This window comes from Gasterosteus aculeatus, chromosome 16 (genome assembly GCF_964276395.1).
Source record: "Gasterosteus aculeatus chromosome 16, fGasAcu3.hap1.1, whole genome shotgun sequence".
Taxonomy (NCBI): domain Eukaryota; kingdom Metazoa; phylum Chordata; class Actinopteri; order Perciformes; family Gasterosteidae; genus Gasterosteus; species Gasterosteus aculeatus.
Window position 1 is genome coordinate 3,528,601 of NC_135704.1, and position 18,636 is coordinate 3,547,236.

The following is an 18,636-nucleotide window of genomic DNA, read 5'->3' on the forward strand; positions in this document are numbered from 1 at the left end:
ATCCGTTTTTTGACTGATGAGGTGTGTTGCTCCACAACTGGACAGAAAGTTCACACACAGTTGAGGCCGAGGTTACTGTTTGAGGTTTTTATTTCTTTTTTTAATAATAAAACATTAAATGTGCCGCATGACAACATTTTGCATGGAAAACAATGAGAAGACCTTAATCATACATGGTTACAAATCTGTTATAACATGACATAACTCCAATGGGCATACTTGCAATGGAATATATATATATATATATATATATATATATATATATATATATATATATTCTTATTTTTGTTGGTGTTTGAAAATAAATAATTGTAATAGTGCCTATTCTTCTCCACCGGGTAACCAAACAATTTGCCAATGAAAGCTCACCGTACAGACGGTACGTGACGGACATTTCCCGCCCAACACAAAGGTGACGAGGTTACATTCCTGGGTGGAGGAAACTGGGGGGGGGGGGGGGGGCATACACGGTTCCGTGGTGGCATGCTGGATGTCCCCGTCACTTCGAAAAGGTGGCATCGGGGGAGGAGAGCTGCATTGACACGAGCGCTCCGTCACCACGTGAAAAGAAAGCCGATGAGAAGTCACAAAGGAAATTTAATGTAAATTCTACTTTGGCCTTTTTTTTTTTTCATGCTTCAACTTGCCAAACCTCCGTTTTCTTTGTCCCATCGAAAGTGACAGGTGCAATAATATACTGCACGCTATATTGCATTAAGTATGTTACTGACATTACAGTACGCCTTTTTGTATAAATATCCTATTCAATATGTGGTGTGTGCGTATACAACGAACACAAACTGTATAGTGTAGACAAACTCGTTGCATATATGTATGTAAAATTAGCGCTACATACCAACAGTTCTCGATAGACAAAGCCTACTACATGCAGTTCATCAATGCCATCCTCTCCCCATGCAACAGACGGGACAATGCACAAAACAAGAGGTTGGAAACGGAGATTTTCGCTAGAATATTCTTGTGATGCATCTATAAAGACGGGGGCGGGGCCAAGCAAACGTGATTGGTATCAGGAGACAACATCACGCACGACCCGTATACGAGAAAAAGTCCAAAAAACTAATTTGAAATAAAACGGTGGCCGCAGAGACCCATACAGAGATGCACATTTACACACCGGGCATTTACAAAAATAAAGTCGGCCTCTTATGGGCCAGTTGTCTGGACCGCAGGACTGAAGCAGCAGCCCAGCATGTACAGTGTGTGTGATTGGAGGATGTTTGGCTGTAATGAGGACCGCCCCATGTACAACGACAGTGGTTTTCAGCTCTTATGTGTGTGTGTGTGTGTGTGTGTGTGTGTGCATCGTATGCCATTTAACAGCTTTGTACAGATTAGCATTCCAACGAGTGTGCTTCGATGCGCTGTTACAAGAAACAATCATATAAACCCAATAAAATGATATTCACCTTCATACTAAAAATGTCTGTTTCAGCAACGCACGCGGCAGCAACAATCTACTCCATATTCTACAACTATTGGGGAAAGAAATTCCTGAATAGCCAGAACAAATGTTATGAATTGATCCATTGAGGACAGAACTTTGATAAACTGCCAAGAGTCGGGAGGGAGATGCAGACACAGAGAGCGCAGCGGGTTTAGCCTTCGGATGCGCTGTGAGCTGCAGCCTGCGACATGCGACTCCCGACACCCAGCGATGCCCCCACCCGGCTCCTCATAGAAAACACATGCACGGGATTAATTCAAGGTATACGTACGTCTCTAAAATGACATCAAGCAAAGACTTTTCATTGAGGGTCAGATTGTTTCGCACAGAACAAAACGCAATCACAGTGAAAGCTTCGATGGATTGAATCAGATTGGTTTTTTCTTTAGCCAGGAATCGGTTTTGTTTCTCGGGATGAAGGAAAAAAAAGACTTTGGTCATTTTCCGAGCAGAGCACATGTGAGTGTGGCTTGTCAACGGGCAATGCTACGTGTCCTCTGCACGGATGTGGGGGGGGGGTTAGGCACCATCGGGCCCCAGTGACAGGGACTGGGAGCCTGTTTTCGCATGCCGGGGAGCGAGGTCCAAACAGGCATGTGACAGGCCAAGATGATCAGTACTGGACTCTGCATGCTGAGCTAGGAGACAAATCCTCTCCGAGTAATAATAATAAGAACAATATCTAGTCATTTAAAAAGTTATGATTTATAATATTCATTTTCCCTAAGTGTTATACAACATTTTACAATATAAGCCATCTCCTGTATAACTGCTGCAAGAAGAGAGAGCACAACATTACCTTTGCCCATGCGTTAGGTCGGCCAAACCCAATAGGGACGCAGCCAGTATAATGTTGCCTACTGGTTTTCAGCCATGTTGTTTTTCTGTTGTTGTTTTTTTTTAAAAGGCGCTGCCATGAGATGGCTGCCAGCGCCGCCGCCGTCGACCATCTGGGTCAAAGCCACGAGCCTTCGCCTCGTAGTCCAAAGAAGTCAGCGAGTGAGGGACACAGGCCCACAAGGCCTAGAGATATTCCTAGAGCCTACGCTCGGAAATGAGATTAAAGAAAAATAGACTTCAGGTTCTTTCTATTTACCAGAGGAGGCGGAAGCGAAACCGCTGGTGGGACTAAGATAGTGATATGTAGACACCATTCCTTACAGCGCTCTACCGCCCACACCACACATCTGTTGTGTGTCTGTGTGTAGGGAGCTCCTCGCATTGATTGCCGTGGCGGTAATTAACACTTCTTCATCTATGATTGCTGGAGCTCTCTGCCAGCCTCCAGCGCGTTTCTACCGGCTGGAAAACAACCCAAAGAAAAGCAAGCAAAAAAAAAATAACTCTGAGTTTTCCCACTCCACAAACTTGTGTGTGTGTGTGTGTGTCTGTCTGTTAGTGTGTGTGTGTGGGTGCACGTAGTGGCCAACAAGAAAATTTGAATTTGTTTGCGTGCAAATGTTGCCACATCTGTTTGAATGTGTTTCTTAGAAAATCACACAACTCCCCTGCAAAAAACGTTTTCATCTTTTCTGGGTTACTTGTCAAAGAGGAAAAGCCGAGCGTGGTTGGATATAGAAAGAGAGGGAGAAGAGGGGAACGTACTGGTAAAAAATAGAGGACAACAGTCCAAATATTTGCTCTATCTATACAGTCTCTATCCCAGAACATAGCTGGTGAACTGTGGTATAGAAAATAGATCTCATGGTACACAGACTCTGCTGAAGCAGGGGGGCCATTGCAGAAAGAGAGGGGCGAGGGGGGGGGGGGGTTCTTGCAAGCAGAGTGCCGCATTCACACGGGGGTTCTCACAGTTTTTAGGTGGAATCTAAAGGCATTCCATGATCAGGGATCCTCTTCCTCCCTCCTCTGTGCCGCCTCGCTGTCCGTGCATCCGCGTGGAGAAAAGGGGGGGTGGGTGGGGTCGAGGCGGGAGGAGGAGTCGCAAGAGACAAAAAGGGAAGGTTGCTTTTTTTTCCATGGATCCGGTCCACAGAGGAGGAGAGGGTCTGGGCTCCAGTCTCCGTCATGCCCCCGTCCCCAGCTCAGGGGCGCGCCGGCCGCTGGTCGGGGGCGGGGCTATGTGGCGGGCTTGTCCGGCTTGCTTACGGGTTTACCTCCGTTCATCACCGCCGGCTCACTTGTGCTTTTACTGGCGGGCGCGGCCACCTTGGGCACCAAGGTCTCTCCAACGTCGTGCAACGATGGCTCTCTGTACATGGCCACTGGGGGGGTGCAGAGGGAAAAGCTGTTAGCGAGAACTTTCCTTCTGCTGTCAACATACAAGTTAAAACAACTAATGATTTGTTTGTTGTTCTTTTTCAAGTTTTCTTTGGGATTATTTAAAATCTTCTGAGAAGATGTCCTTCAACATAGATGTCTTGCCCACCCTGACCTGCTTCTGTCTCCACGGGGGCGGCAAACAACAAAACAGCAAAAAGTGCCTCATTATCCCACACTTCACAGCAGCTGGTCTACAGCTTGCAAGTCCACGGTTTAAATGCTTGTGAGTCAGCTCGGTAAGTGACTGCGTCCGGTGGACTATCAGCACTCAAAGCTGCAGTGTACTCCACACGTACCGCAGCAGGATCAGTAAACCAGCACATAATTAGAAGAATATGTTGACGAATCACATAGTTCTACCATCCCTACAGGGCATCTCTTATAATGTAACAAGCGTAGTTGTGTTTTTCACTGTTTCTTGTGCCTACACCTACACGGCAGAAAGAAACCAGTGTTTACAATAAAGTGGACACCAGATAAAGTCCTTCAGGCACCCAAAAGTGAAGAGATAATAGGGAAGAAATGTTGCCCATCTGAGTAAATAAATATTGAAAACTTCAAGATGGGTTTTTAGCAAGCTTTAACCCGACAATTATTTTTAATAAAATAATAATTCAAATCAAGCCCCTAATAGCAAGTGGAAACTGTCAAGCGGATGTCTTCAGGTTTGGACGAATTGATCTGATGAAGAAAGTTCTGTTGCCATTTAAAATGGCAATTTGGTCTTGGAAGTTGTGCACTTTTGAGGTCTGAACCTTTAGAGGCTAAAACTGAAGGGGTTAATTGTTTCCAAATCTCATGAAATGATTAAACCATAAAATGCTTCCGCTCATCTCTCCATTCGTCCAAATCAGCGGCGAGTTTGTTGGTTGCTAATGAGAGCAGGGTTTAGGAAAATTATGCTCTATAGCGGGAGGAGGCAGGGCATCTGTCTGGAACCCTCGTCTTTCTGTACCCATGTTGAGCATCCCTAACCCTCCGTGCTGTTACAAAGTGATGTCACGGCCGCACATACCTTCTAATGGCTTGGGCAGGAAGTGAGCAGCTGGTTTGGTTTTTTTCACCCGGTTCCCCTTCATAGCTTGGCCGTCTTTATTGAGCCCTAGGAACCAAGCTCTCCCCGACTCCTGCTGTCTGTACAACATGGACGAGTAGATCACGTAGTAGTTCTCAAACACCGACTCTTTGAACTTGCACTCCGCTGTGAAGAGTTCCTGCAGGGAAAGACACAAGCACTGGGTTTAAATGTGTGAACATGCTCATAAGAGAAGAAGAAAAAAACAGAACAACAATACAGAGAAGACTCCATTTGAATGGAACTTATTGCAGTGGACTCCCATTAATAATAACGGTTCACATTACATACGAATTAAGCAAATGACGGATTCATAATTGCTATTTAAACTGCTTTGGGGGGGGTCACCTTTATTCCATGCTGACAATGTAACGGCCTCTGCGAGTTAAATGGACTTCCATCGGTCGTGAAAAAGATTAGCGCTGCAGAGTCCATCTCGCTGTGATCGTGTCTCAAGTCGGGCCCAATGACCTGCTCGGATGAAATGCAACTCTCATTCTCACCTTGGCCTTAAACCTTGACATCGCATGCGAGAGCACTCGTTTACTCAATTAGCTCATGTTCCCGGTAGATAATATATTTTATTTGCCGTTGACCCCTTGCACCTGCGGCTTTGTAAAGATACGCTCGCTGTTCCTCAAACATTATTTTAATTGGTAAAACCCCAAAAGGCTCATTCCTCCCAAATACTATGTCTCTATCAGCAATTCGTCTATGATTACCTTCTCAACCTGGAATCATGATCAAACAAATTAGGCGACTCCTCTATCCTTTTACACCTCGATATGGAAATGATGAATGAACGGCGAGACGCCGCGTCTCTCTGCGCTGCCGCCATTCATCTCCACAGCAGAAGGGTAATAAAGAGGTTTGCCAAACGGCCGTCGCGTTATTAATCAAAGCACACTTGTTACGATGAAGACTTTCACTGCATCTGTTCGGGGCAGCTCACACTGAGCCGGCTTACGTCACTACGATCAGGAAAAAAAGTTAAAAAAATACAAATTCTCATAGGTGCCACGTGCCGCCTTCTGCAGGCTTCCTGAGGGACCCATAGTAAGGAATACATTTATTTGCATTGTAACAAATAAGCATAATTTAGATGTGCAAGATTATTTTGTTGATCTTAAATGAATACAACTTTAGGCAGGTGGGATGTTTACCATGTTGAGTCTTTAGTTTCAGGCTGATGAGCATGTCATTAGTTGTGCAGGTATCTGCTCATAAATCACTTTTTTGTTGTACTGCTACGGCTGCACAACAATTTCCCTCGCGATCAATGAAGCGTTATCTCATTATCTTATCTTATTGCCGTTCAGCAGCCTGACGTGTCACATTTTGTGGTTTGTTCCACATGCAAGAGGCCTTCGTTTTGAAAAAGGACAGCGCTTTCAAAAAGAACTTGGCAGCTGATTGGAAGAACCAAGGTGTCTGAAAAGAGTCTTGGCAATCCATCAAAAGCTGAGCTATTAGAAAGAAGATGGAGGTTTACATCATCGATTTTTACATCCTGTGAAACTGTCCTAATTAGCCCAACGCATCTACATTTATGCATTAAAAGCGTTAGGTCACAGTGACCTTTGACCTCCCGTTTCTAATCAGCTCACCCTTGAGTTCAGGTTCATGTCTGTGACAAATTTGATGAAATTCCCTGAGGTAACGGAAAAACCTGAAAACAGCAATCACCGTGGCAACGAGGCCTGAAATCACGTAGCATCCTTTTGTCCGACAGCTACTTCACAAATCCCCTCCGTTGCATCTGCCTTGCATGTCCTGTATGAGCTGAATGCTCAGTGTGGAACACCGGCGCGCCGTGATTATGCCGTAATCAGCCTTCCAGGAGAATCAGGAGTCGGAGCTTATCCTCTGAAAGCAGAGCTGAGCCGGAGAGACACTTGGGGGGAACCGTAAGGATCCCCGAGGAGCACCGGGCCGTATTTCTAAGTGTCCTCTCTACCCTTGATTGGAGACTTGTGGGCATTCCCCGAGTGACGAGGCGACAAGAAACGCACGATGCACAGACAGCATCGACGATGAGAGGTCAGAGTGGCGCATGAACGTGAGGTTCCTCCGTTGCCGCGACGCTACGCAAGGTCATTCTTTTAACGGACTATTAAAAAGAAGGGACTCGGATAAAACCATAAATGCTGCTGCCATAGCCGACTACAGCAGCTGGGCCGACACAGACAGACGTGCAGCCGACTGACGCAATAAAAAAAAAACGGAGCTGTATTTGATGAAGCCCGGAGCGTCTGGTGTGTTCAATGTCATACGAATAAACACCCCCTCTGTACGACGCACACGTTCAACCCCGTCATTATTATGTTCATCGAGCACATTAAGACTCATTGTGTGTCAGCGATGGGCAGTTTGTTAAAGGGCTGCTTATTGTTGCTGATTGTTATTGATGTCGGGGGGGGAGGGAGGGGTGGCTCCCGTCTGGACATGTGACCGAATAAGATATAAAATAAACATACACGCACAACGGAGGGTTGATAACATCCAGGCCAAAACATGACTACGAAACATCATAATTGCACTGCTTCATTCGAGCCTTCACGATAAATGTTCAGACACGCTGCTCACCAGCAGAGGCAAACCTCTGTTGGCGGGCTGATTAAAAGCCAATGGGTCCCCCCGAGTTGCCTCAACAAGTCGATTAACTATTCTTTTTCTCCGTCAGGTGAGCGGCGCCGCTGGGGGTCGGTGGGCTGCTGTGATTAGACACGATGTTTAGTGGCGGCGGTCCAGGTACGCTGATTACTCGTCGGGCCCTCGCAAAAACTGCCCCGAGCCAAAGCAATCACACGAGCCGCTACCAGGCACATGATTCACTTACATGCACACAAACTGTGTTTGAGGAGGCAAAGCAAGCGCAGGTGGGTTCTTTGTGACTTGTTCAGCCTGATGTTGGTGGTGAGGGTCCAGTGGTCCAGTATGGACTGGATCAGGACTGTTGCTTCCCTCATTTTTCAGGGTTACCAAACTATTTCTATGGCGATCTTTCTCATAACAACACGGTCTGCCAATATTGTTTGCCATTAAATCCCAAATGGTCAACAATATGTCAAAAGAATATATCCCTGTGTATCAAAACACAATCAGAGAGAAAGTTCTTTGGCGTTAAATTCTGCCCAAACGTGTAAAGAACATGGGCGACATCGAAGACGAAAGAGAGCGAGTGAGACTCGGAGCACATTTCACGCCAAGCGGCAAATCAAATCATTTTGTTTGCGTCACCAAACGGTCTATTTTCTCCCCGCTCTAAACCTCCCCCTCCCTCCCTCCCTCCCTCCCTCCCTACCGGCGGCTCCCCGCTTTGCGGAGGACGGCCATAATTGACCTTGGCCTCAGACAGCACGAGGTGGCCGAAAACTACTCAGCCACCACATAATCAGGCCGTGGTCGCCGAGGCGGAAAAAAAAAACAGCAGCGGAAATAAAGGAAGAGATGAACAATCACGTGAAGGCAGAGGAGAGTGGTTGAGGGGAGACGGGGGCAGATCCTGAGTGGATTTCTAAAGAAAAAAACAACCACTCACAGGAAAAAAAAAGGCAGAGACAGACGCAGAGACGAGTGGGAGTTTGAAATAAAAAACAGCCTGTAAAATACGAGAGAGTCCCTGTGAAACAAAATCAAAACAAAATAAATCACATAGCGAGTGTCGTGATTGCAGAGCGTGACCGCCTAAATGCAGGTGACAGGAGGCCCGCGTGGGGAGGGAGAGGGGTACGGACGGGGGGGGGGGGTTGCTCAGATTAGTATGCAGATCGAGTGCTCGCTATACCCCAACTGTGGAAACCAAGAAATTGTTTATTAATGCTGCCTGTATAAAACCCATTAATCCGTGGAAAAAGGTCAACCTCCAGAAAGCTGAGCTGCATTCCCAATGCTGAGCGCCTCTCATGTGTTGGCGGCGGTGCGAGCAGACAGACACACCTGATTATCAAACCCAGAGGAGAGCGTGGGGTAAACAGCTGCATGGATAGTGCACACACACGGTGTGCACTATCTGTCTTTTCGGTCGTCTTTTCGGTCGTCTTTTCGGTTGTCGTGTTTGTTTTTTTTAATACGGAACATTTATTCATCGACAATAAGCCACAAGCAGCTCTCCTTATTATCTGACAAAAGAAAGGCGGTGCTCAGCGGGACGGACCTTTGAGTATCACAGCACGAAGGAACCCTTAAATAAAAATGTGAAAGGAACAATCCACTGACGCTCAGATGCGATACCCTTTTGCTATGCTTACTCAAATGTTGCACCAGATGAGCTCCAGCAAATCATCGGCTATATTTAATGACGACATCAGCAATTCACACGCACGCTTTATGGACGACTCGATGAAAAGTTCTGATGTAGTAAAACATTCCAATTCGGATTTTTGCAAGTTAAAGGTGAGAGGACATACAGAAGTACTGCAACATGAAATTGTATGATAAAGATTATCATTGGTAATTAACTTGAAATAAATCAATAGCAAATGACTTATCTCATTTATTTTTTAGAATAACATAAGATGCAATTCAATCTTTGAAAAAACATTTGTGCTTTGCGTGTTACGAAACGTTACTCCTGATTTTTCATGCCTTTTCCTAAAGATAGCAACAAGTGAAACGTTCTACTTATTACATGCACAAGTTCCTCTGTAAATAAACTCCAGTCTGCCCAGTAAACAAGTTAGTTGGGTTTAAGAGAAGGTGGTTGATCGGTTGAAATGACTACGCAAGTCCCTCGAACAGAAGAAAGTTAGGCGGGAAATAAATCCACGTTGACTCACAAAACCCCGGCTGTACCTGTCTGACAGGTTTGTTTGGACCTTCCAAACCCACTCACAAACCGCAGTGCGACCGTTATACTTCTTTTCATGGGGTATCGACCATTTACGTCCTAACCCCTGACCCTATTCATTTAACCAGATGAGAACAGCCTGTGCGATTTTGTGAACTATATTTTGCATATCCTTGCACATGGTCAGCTTCACATGCTGTAATACATTCTTTTCTGTTTCTTTTTTAATCCAAGTGAGGTTATTTTATGGGTGATAAAAAGCACTAACACCTTTTAGCTGTTTGTCCTCCAAAAGCACTTGAGTGTTCGATAAAGATTCCCCGAAGACGAGTCCATTACACCCTATACACTGGCCCGGAGCAGACAAACACACACACACACACAAACCTACACACACAGCTTGGAAATGTTACACAAAGGTGTTCTCAGTTCTCAGTCCTTGGCCATGCTGAACAAGTGAAGTGAATACTGCGGTGCCTGCATTCTCTCTAATGTCCATCAGGGGGCAACTTCTTTGAAAAGTCCAAAAGAAAATGACGAATTCTCACTTGAGTAAACATCAGTAAACATTGTAAACATGAGTTTATAATGTCAACTATTCAAGTCTTCTTTAATACAACATGATGTATTTAGTCTTCATTTAGTCTATTCGACTATATATATATATATATATATATATATATATATATATATATATATATATATATATATATATATATATATATATATATATATATATGTATATAAGCATATTTATTCTATATCCCCCTAGCCTATAGCCTTCTTTTCTGTAGATTTAAATTGTAAATTCATTTTTCTTGTGTTATTTGTCTGGTTGTCCATCGTCTCATTGTCATACTGTCGGATGTTATGCACCAATTGTCATGACAAATTCCTAGAAGAAGAAGCCCGCTGAGGCAAATTAGTAATTTGCGATTTTGGGCTATCCAAAATAAAATGAATGGAATTGAAATGAATTGTCTGGTGACTACGGACCCTTCTTATATACAGTCCATGCACCCAGGTCTCACCAGGGGTCTTCAACATTTTTTAGGCCAAGGACTCCAAACTGATGGCGAGATGGAGCAGGGACCCCCTATTCTACGGAGTTTGGTCCACCATCTTTTATTTTTGCGTTCTTTAGACGTGAGCATGAACGCAATCTGATTGGCTGCTGCCTGTGATGTCGTATTTACATGAAAGGTGCTGTGAGTGAAGCTTGAGAGCTGCTGTGGGAAGATGAATGTGTGCGATGTGGACTGAAAGATGACGTCTTCTCCATCAATTTATCCATTCGCTACAATATGTTGGATTCATGTTAATGTGTATTCAAAGACAATAAATACAATTCTAATTCTGAAGATATTTAAATTTGTGGGGAAAAAATGTATATATATATATATATAAAAATTGTCAACCAGAAATGTCGTGACCCCCTGCAGTACCTCCGCGGACGCCCTGTTGAAGACCTCTGCTCTATAGGAATTTAAAGTTAAAGGGCAACCTACTGCTGCTGCCACAAAAATGGGTTCTTATACCAAACTTATTGCATTCTTCTGTTGCCTGAGGGACGATGGTTGGTCATGAAATATGTTTTAAAATGGTGGAGTCAATCCTTGTTGCCTTTTGCTGTTAGAATCTTGAAATGATTTATTTTGTTACTACCTGCTGTGCAGTTCTTTTTTATAAGCCGCAGCCAAAAACAGCAGATGAGCTCTGTCCTGAACTGCTTGCAAACAGCAGCGATGGTTCGCAAATGATGTGTTGTTTGGGGTCAGTTTTAATAAACCACTAAAATGAAAATGAATGAAAAAAAACATTAAACGTACTCAATCAAAAAACAGAAGAAGCTGCTGTAGGAAAGTATGAATAAACACAACCACCTACATCTAGATCAACGTACATCTGCGTGTGTGTGTGTGTGTGTGTGCGTGTGTGTGCGTGTGTGTGCGTGTGTGTGCGTGTGTGTGCGTCTGCATCCACTGCTGTTGATCCGTAAATTGGTGCCAGATTGGTGTCAGCGCCGCCAGAGTTCTTTTCTAGATTGGCGAGTCATTTCTTGTCAGAGAGAACCAGCAGTCAGTCGTCTGTGTGGTTGTGTGTGTGTGTGTGTGTGTGAGTCTGGCCTCTGCAGCAAGCTGACAGGCTTATAGCAAGCATGTCCCACAGACACACACATACGCCCAGCTTGAATCACCCAACCCCGCCAGTCCAACTACTGCACACACAGAAAGAAATAAGGACGATACACCCGGAGAAAGTGAGATGCCACAGGTGTGTGTTCCTCCTCTGCTCTGTTTGTGCCGTTTGCACCCTCAGGAACAGTGTCCCACGTACCTTCACTTGGTGGTGACTTTCTCTCTCACCTCTCACTGTGTCTTTTGCTACTTTGCACTTAATATCCTCCTCATCTGTGAACTGTAGCCTTCATTTACGCGAAGAGCTCGCGGCGTGTGAGAAGAGAGCCGGGGATGATTTGTAATTGTCTCTACGTCCAGCGTCTTGGTCTTTGCCACTCGTCTCTGATCGTGTTGCTGGTTTTTGTTTGTCAGTCAAGCTTGTGTGAATACTTTCCTACTTTGCTTTGTGTTTCTGTTGTTGTTAATGCAAAAATTCTGTTTCCTCTCTGGTGTAGTTGGCAACGTATTACAGCCGAAGATGCTGTTGAGGCTAAAGGGTCTGATGATTTTCCGTCACACTCTAAATCGTACTTAATTACCATGCATGTGGGCAGTCGATCTCGCATGCAACAGCCTGGTGCCATCAATGCTAACTTATATTAATCGTGTTTTGACCTGCGGCTGTAAACATGCAACAAAAAGTAATTTCATTTTTACGGCCAAATGCAGAGCTGCTTCAATGTGCTGGCAAGAATATAAATTTACTACATTGGATTCATTTAACTGCTCATTCAGTTTGAATGAAAACAGACTACATGGCCTACGGCAGAGTGAGCACGGTCACCTATGACGGTTTCCTTGTAGCAGCACCTGTTTGATAAGAGAGTAATTGTCCCGTCCCGTCACTTAAAGCAAACCTTTTAGCTGCGCCGTGAGTTTCCCAGGATTTACTACGATGCTTCAACTTACAGTCCAGTTTAGAGAATATTTTTTTGTCTTTCATTTTTGCAGTTGAAGCAAGATAGAAGACGAAGAAGTGTTGAATGAGAGCAACGACAGAAGGAGCATAAAGCCGCCCGGTGAGCTCTCTCACGCCCCCTTCGTTCAGGCAGAGGTACTGTCTGCCTGAAGCTTTTATCCAATAATGATGGATCAGCAATACTAAATATGGTCTACACATACGAAAGCATGTGTAATTAAAGTGTCAACAAATAAATACAGTGGGGACAAACTATGACAAAGGGTGATGTGAGGGATCGCACTCAGCTCCTCTGTTTGATGCGCAAATTCACTGATTTTGAGTTTTAAAATGGTTGAAATGATTGAAATTAAAAATGAATGACATTTAAACCATCGATCAGTAAAAATAAATAAATATTTATATGAAGATTTTGAAAATAAGTCAAAAATGTTGAACCCAAACAACATAACTACTAAAAATATTTTTAAATAGTAGTGCGAAAAATTAAATTCTAACAGATTTGGAATTGTAAAGCTAAAACAAATGTCTCGGTATGATCCTTGCAAACCTCTAAAGACTATAGGATTGTCACAATGACATACAGTATTTTTATTATTATATTATTCTTACCGTTGACCAAACCTTGAGTGTATGGGGTCGTACTTATATATAACGTACTTATATATACTGTAACCTGCTAGTCCTTTTGAAAAAAAGCTACACTAAAACTGTGATTTCTTCAAATCGCCTGGTTTAATAAGTAATAGGATTGAGAGCTTTGGTCATATTTTTAAAATTTGACTATAGAGGGGCCATTTCACAGTATCCATCCGTCCTGAATCCCTGTTGACCAGCAAGCAGAGCTTTGAGCCTGAGTGTGTGTGCACGAGGGGAGGACGGCGGAGGATTCCCCGACAGGCTGTCTCTCTCTGGGGATAAAATGTAGCACGGCTACAGAAACCAACCCAACTACCAATCAGCTGCTATATTACATTTGTAGTCAGTATTTGTATCCCCGCAGCTAAAAAATACATATATGTGTCACGGTGTGGTTCACTTCCTGTCTTATTTTGTAGTTTTGTGCCACTCGTGTCCCCGGGTAACTTCACTTCCTGCCTTGTCTCGTCATCCCCTGTGTTCGTCTAATAGTTTCCACCTGTGTCCAATCACCTGCACCTCCCTTGTGTATTTAAGCCGTGTGTCTCTTGTGTCACTTGTCGCGTCATTGTCTTTTTTTCACACATGTTGCCTGCTGCGTTTCCTCCCGGTTCCTGTGTTTTTGAACATTGACTATTAAAGTCCTTTGTGTTTCCTGACAACTCTGCGTTTGAGTCCTGCCTTCCACCCGCAACCCTGACAGAATGACGCGACCAAGAAAGGACTCAGCAGAGTTTTTTCCCTTGGACGAGTTCAGGGGAACCCGTCTGGCAATGGGCGGTCCACGGAGTCTCCAGCGGGCTGCCCGTAGTGGGGGAACGGTCCTCCCGGGGGTTCCAGCTGGGTACTTGTACTACTCCGTCTCCCCATCTGGAGCCCTCAGTAGGCATCTGGGTCACCATCCGCCGCCCCCCACATGGTCCCCAGAGGAGGAGACCATTTCGTGGTCGTCTGGCGGCGATTCGCACTGGGAGCGGGTAATGGACCTTGCGGTCCGACTACAGGCCACCTATGCTCCCCACGCTCGGCCGCAGCGACGTCCCGACCCCGCTCGGTCGCAGCGCAAGATGTCCAGCGCTGGGCCGCAGCGACGTCCCGACCCCGCTCGGTCGCAGCGCAAGATGTCCCGCGCTGGGCCGCAGCAGATTCCCGTCCCGGCCTCCCGACCCAAGCCCATGACCCCCGAGCCAGTGCCACGATCCATGCCCCCGGCCCCCGAGCCAGTGCCACGATCCATGCCCCCGACCCCCGAGCCAGTGCCACGATCCATGCCCCCGACCCCCGAGCCAGTGCCACGATCCATGTCCCCGACCCCCGAGCCAGCGCCACGATCCATGCCCCCGGTACCAGCACCACGTTCCATGCCCCCGACCCGACCAGTACCGGCCCCACGTTCCATGCCCCCGACCCGACCAGTACCGGCCCCACGTTCCATGCCCCCGACCCGACCAGTACCGGCCCCACGTTCCATGCCCCCGACCCGACCAGTACCGGCCCCACGTTCCATGCCCCCGACTCGGCCAGTCCCCGCTCCGAGACTCTCAGCCATGACCCCGACGCCCCCAGTCCCCGCTCCGAGACTCAGGCTCCCTCCCTCCCATCCCATGGTCCTCTCCCACCCTCCCGTTGGTGATTTGAGGGCCGTCTGGGATCCGGCCCTTGAGGGGGGGGCTATGGGGTGGGTTATGGGGGGGGCTGAGCCGCCGCCGACTGAGGAGGTGTTCCGTGTCCCCGAGCTGGAGCCGACTACGGAGGTGTTCCGTGTCCCCGAGCTGGAGCCGACTACGGAGGTGTTCCCTGTCCCCGAGCCGGAGCCGACTACGGAGGTGTTCCCTGTCCCCGAGCCGGAGCCGACTACGGAGGTGTTCCCTGTCCCCGAGCCGGAGCCGACTGCGGAGGTGTTCCCTGTCCCCGAGCCGGAGCCGACTACGGAGGTGTTCCCTGTCCCCGAGCCGGAGCCGACTACGGAGGTGTTCCCTGTCCCCGAGCCGGAGCCGACTACGGAGGTGTTCCCTGTCCCCGAGCCGGAGCCGACTACGGAGGTGTTCCCTGTCCCCGAGCCGGAGCCGACTACGGAGGTGTTCCCTGTCCCCGAGCCGGAGCCGACTACGGAGGTGTTCCCTGTCCCCGAGCCGGAGCCGACTACGGAGGTGTTCCCTGTCCCCGAGCCGGAGCCGACTACGGAGGTGTTCCCTGTCCCCGAGCCGGAGCCGACTACGGAGGTGTTCCCTGTCCCCGAGCCGGAGCCGACTACGGAGGTGTTCCCTGTCCCCGAGCCGGAGCCGACTACGGAGGTGTTCCCTGTCCCCGAGCCGGAGCCGACTACGGAGGTGTTCCCTGTCCCCGAGCCGGAGCCGACTACGGAGGTGTTCCCTGTCCCCGAGCCGGAGCCGACTACGGAGGTGTTCCCTGTCCCCGAGCCGGAGCCGACTACGGAGGTGTTCCCTGTCCCCGAGCCGGAGCCGACTACGGAGGTGTTCCCTGTCCCCGAGCCGGAGCCGACTACGGAGGTGTTCCCTGTCCCCGAGCCGGAGCCGACTACGGAGGTGTTCCCTGTCCCCGAGCCGGAGCCGACTACGGAGGTGTTCCCTGTCCCCGAGCCGGAGCCGACTACGGAGGTGTTCCCTGTCCCCGAGCCGGAGCCGACTACGGAGGTGTTCCCTGTCCCCGAGCCGGAGCCGACTACGGAGGTGTTCCCTGTCCCCGAGCCGGAGCCGACTACGGAGGTGTTCCCTGTCCCCGAGCCGGAGCCGACTACGGAGGTGTTCCCTGTCCCCGAGCCGGAGCCGACTACGGAGGTGTTCCCTGTCCCCGAGCCGGAGCCGACTACGGAGGTGTTCCCTGTCCCCGAGCCGACTACTACGGAGGTGTTCCGTGTCTCAGAGTCTGCCATTCTAGAGACGTTCCGTGCCCTACAGTCGCCGCTCCGGAGCCGGATTGGTGACCGCCCGCCGGGCCGACCCCCAGAGGCTCCCCGCTCGTCTGGCCGCCCGCCGGGCCGACCCCCAGAGTTTCCCGGGTGGTCCGACCAACGTCTCGGGTTTCCCTCCCCCCCACCCCTTGTTTCGCTCTAGTGTGAGCCGCCTGGAAGTCGGCCCTTGAGGGGGGGGTACTGTCACGGTGTGGTTCACTTCCTGTCTTATTTTGTAGTTTTGTGCCACTCGTGTCCCCGGGTAACTTCACTTCCTGCCTTGTCTCGTCATCCCCTGTGTTCGTCTAATAGTTTCCACCTGTGTCCAATCACCTGCACCTCCCTTGTGTATTTAAGCCGTGTGTCTCTTGTGTCACTTGTCGCGTCATTGTCTTTTTTTCACACATGTTGCCTGCTGCGTTTCCTCCCGGTTCCTGTGTTTTTGAACATTGACTATTAAAGTCCTTTGTGTTTCCTGACAACTCTGCGTTTGAGTCCTGCCTTCCACCCGCAACCCTGACAATATGTATTTTCTGGAGCGCTTATGCTTTTAGTCCAAAATGTGTAATCTGTCTGATTATCAAACATAACACAATGTATTCATTTCAAGAACGCTGCAAGTACGTTCAAAACAACCAGGCAAATATTTTACAAAGGGCTGACGATTATTTATATATATCCAGAAAGACAGACAGAGAGACACACAGAGACACAAAGAGAGCGAGAAAGACACAGAGCAACGCGGAAAGAAATATAATGGGGACACGCGGGGGTATTTAATGTTCCTATATCATCAAAGGGGGGCTCGACAGGAAAGGTTTGGGATCTGATCTAATGATGCAGAGGTGCGGCTGTTCTTATCTCAAGGCCGTGAAACATTGTCCCAGCCCTCACTTTCTGACCCCGACATCCTTTGATGTTCTCATGAGACACAAGGGGACATAGTCGTCAGGACCTCACACGTTACTTTGTGGACTGCGGGTTTTGAAGCCTCAAGCGAGTTCATTATTTTGGCCTTGGCTATCTTGGCGTTTTGGAATTTGCCAATTTTCTTTTGCAGCTAGTGTGCAAAAGTCACCGTGTTTTGACTGCGGACGACTGAGGTAGAGACACTCTATAAATATGATCGAGGTAGTGGCCTGTCAATCACAAGGTAGCTGTGTCCTGCTAAATGGTCACTCTTAATGGGATCTGCATATACATTATTAGACATGGTCCCTACTCAATTGTGTGAATTGAATTGTGCAGATGGGTTTACATGGCACAACTAGCCACTAGTAATAGCGTAGTATGAAGTTAGAAGAAATGCTTTTAGGTTCTTCGATCTTTTGACACTCAAAAAAACAAGTTTTATTTTAAAGAACATTGAGTTTGCACCACTATGAAGATGTTGTTGGCTTGATTTCTGCAAAGGTTTTGATAGACAGCAGAACTCAGCAGTTTGAATGAAGTGTGAATAGGTCCATATGGATTGTCAAAGAACATGACGGAAATCTTCCAAATAGATCTCCACGAGGGCTGACTTACAGACGGGACGAGTTCACTAGGACTACTCGTTGCATTGCGAACCCTCATCCCTCCGCTGCTCGTTTGCTCACTACTCTGCTCTTGATGCAACAGATGCAAGTGTATAATTTGCATTTGCAACGTGCTTGACATTTACACACTGAGGAAGCAATTAACCAGGGTCATTAATACAGTGAACTGATTGATGGAGAAATGAAGATGATGCCATCTATATTTCAGCGTAGTAACGTATCTGCTGTTCCAGAGAGCAGCCTGTATCTCAGCATCATAAAGCCCCTTCGAGCTCTTTCAAAGGAAACAGAATGAGACTGGAAACAAGGAGAACTCAACAGAGGCTCATAATGACTTTTTAAGAACTGAACAGTGTTGCAGATGCAAACTAAGTAAAAATGAAATACTAACAGCTGTGGGTGGAGATGCGGTTTATTCTACTGAGCCTGTATGAGATGAGAGGAGGAGGCGAATCTCAACATGTTGTTGAATGATGATCTGAACAAACAACTAGGGCGACCTTATGTTTACAGCTTGTGGCTTAGTCACTTTAGATACCCAAAGGTATCCGTGCACAAGTACTGTGAAAGGCACATTTCTTGATATGTCCCCTTTAAGAACCAGCAACTTGATAGTTTTTGACAGTTTAATCTGTCAACAATACTTCAAATGTTTCTTGACACCAATCAAACGCTTGATCCAAGAATCCAACGGGGAAGTTATTCCCGTGAAATACAGCTTTCATTCAAATAAAGAGAGGTATTGGGGTTCAATTGCAAGTCTTATCCTGATATTCATGTACCCTTTAAATCTATTTTTTCATTCTATTTACAATATGAGGTCCATTCCAAAGG

At 47.2% G+C, this 18,636-nt stretch overlaps 1 protein-coding gene across 3 annotated transcripts in view; it reads right to left on the reverse strand.

Annotated features, from left to right (window-relative positions):
* Nucleotides 1–72: 72 nt before the first annotated feature.
* The window catches only part of fgf14 (fibroblast growth factor 14), an 84,556-nt gene continuing 65,992 nt past the window's right edge, over nucleotides 73–18,636 (reverse strand). For all 3 annotated transcript variants that reach the window (XM_040200628.2, XM_078090801.1, XM_040200629.2), the window contains exons 4-5: nucleotides 4,767–4,965; nucleotides 73–3,693 (exon numbers count right to left, since the gene is read on the reverse strand). In XM_040200628.2, coding sequence (XP_040056562.2) covers nucleotides 3,548–3,693; nucleotides 4,767–4,965 — 345 coding nt within the window. In that variant the 3' untranslated portion in view covers nucleotides 73–3,547. The remainder of the gene's footprint in view (nucleotides 3,694–4,766; nucleotides 4,966–18,636) is intronic.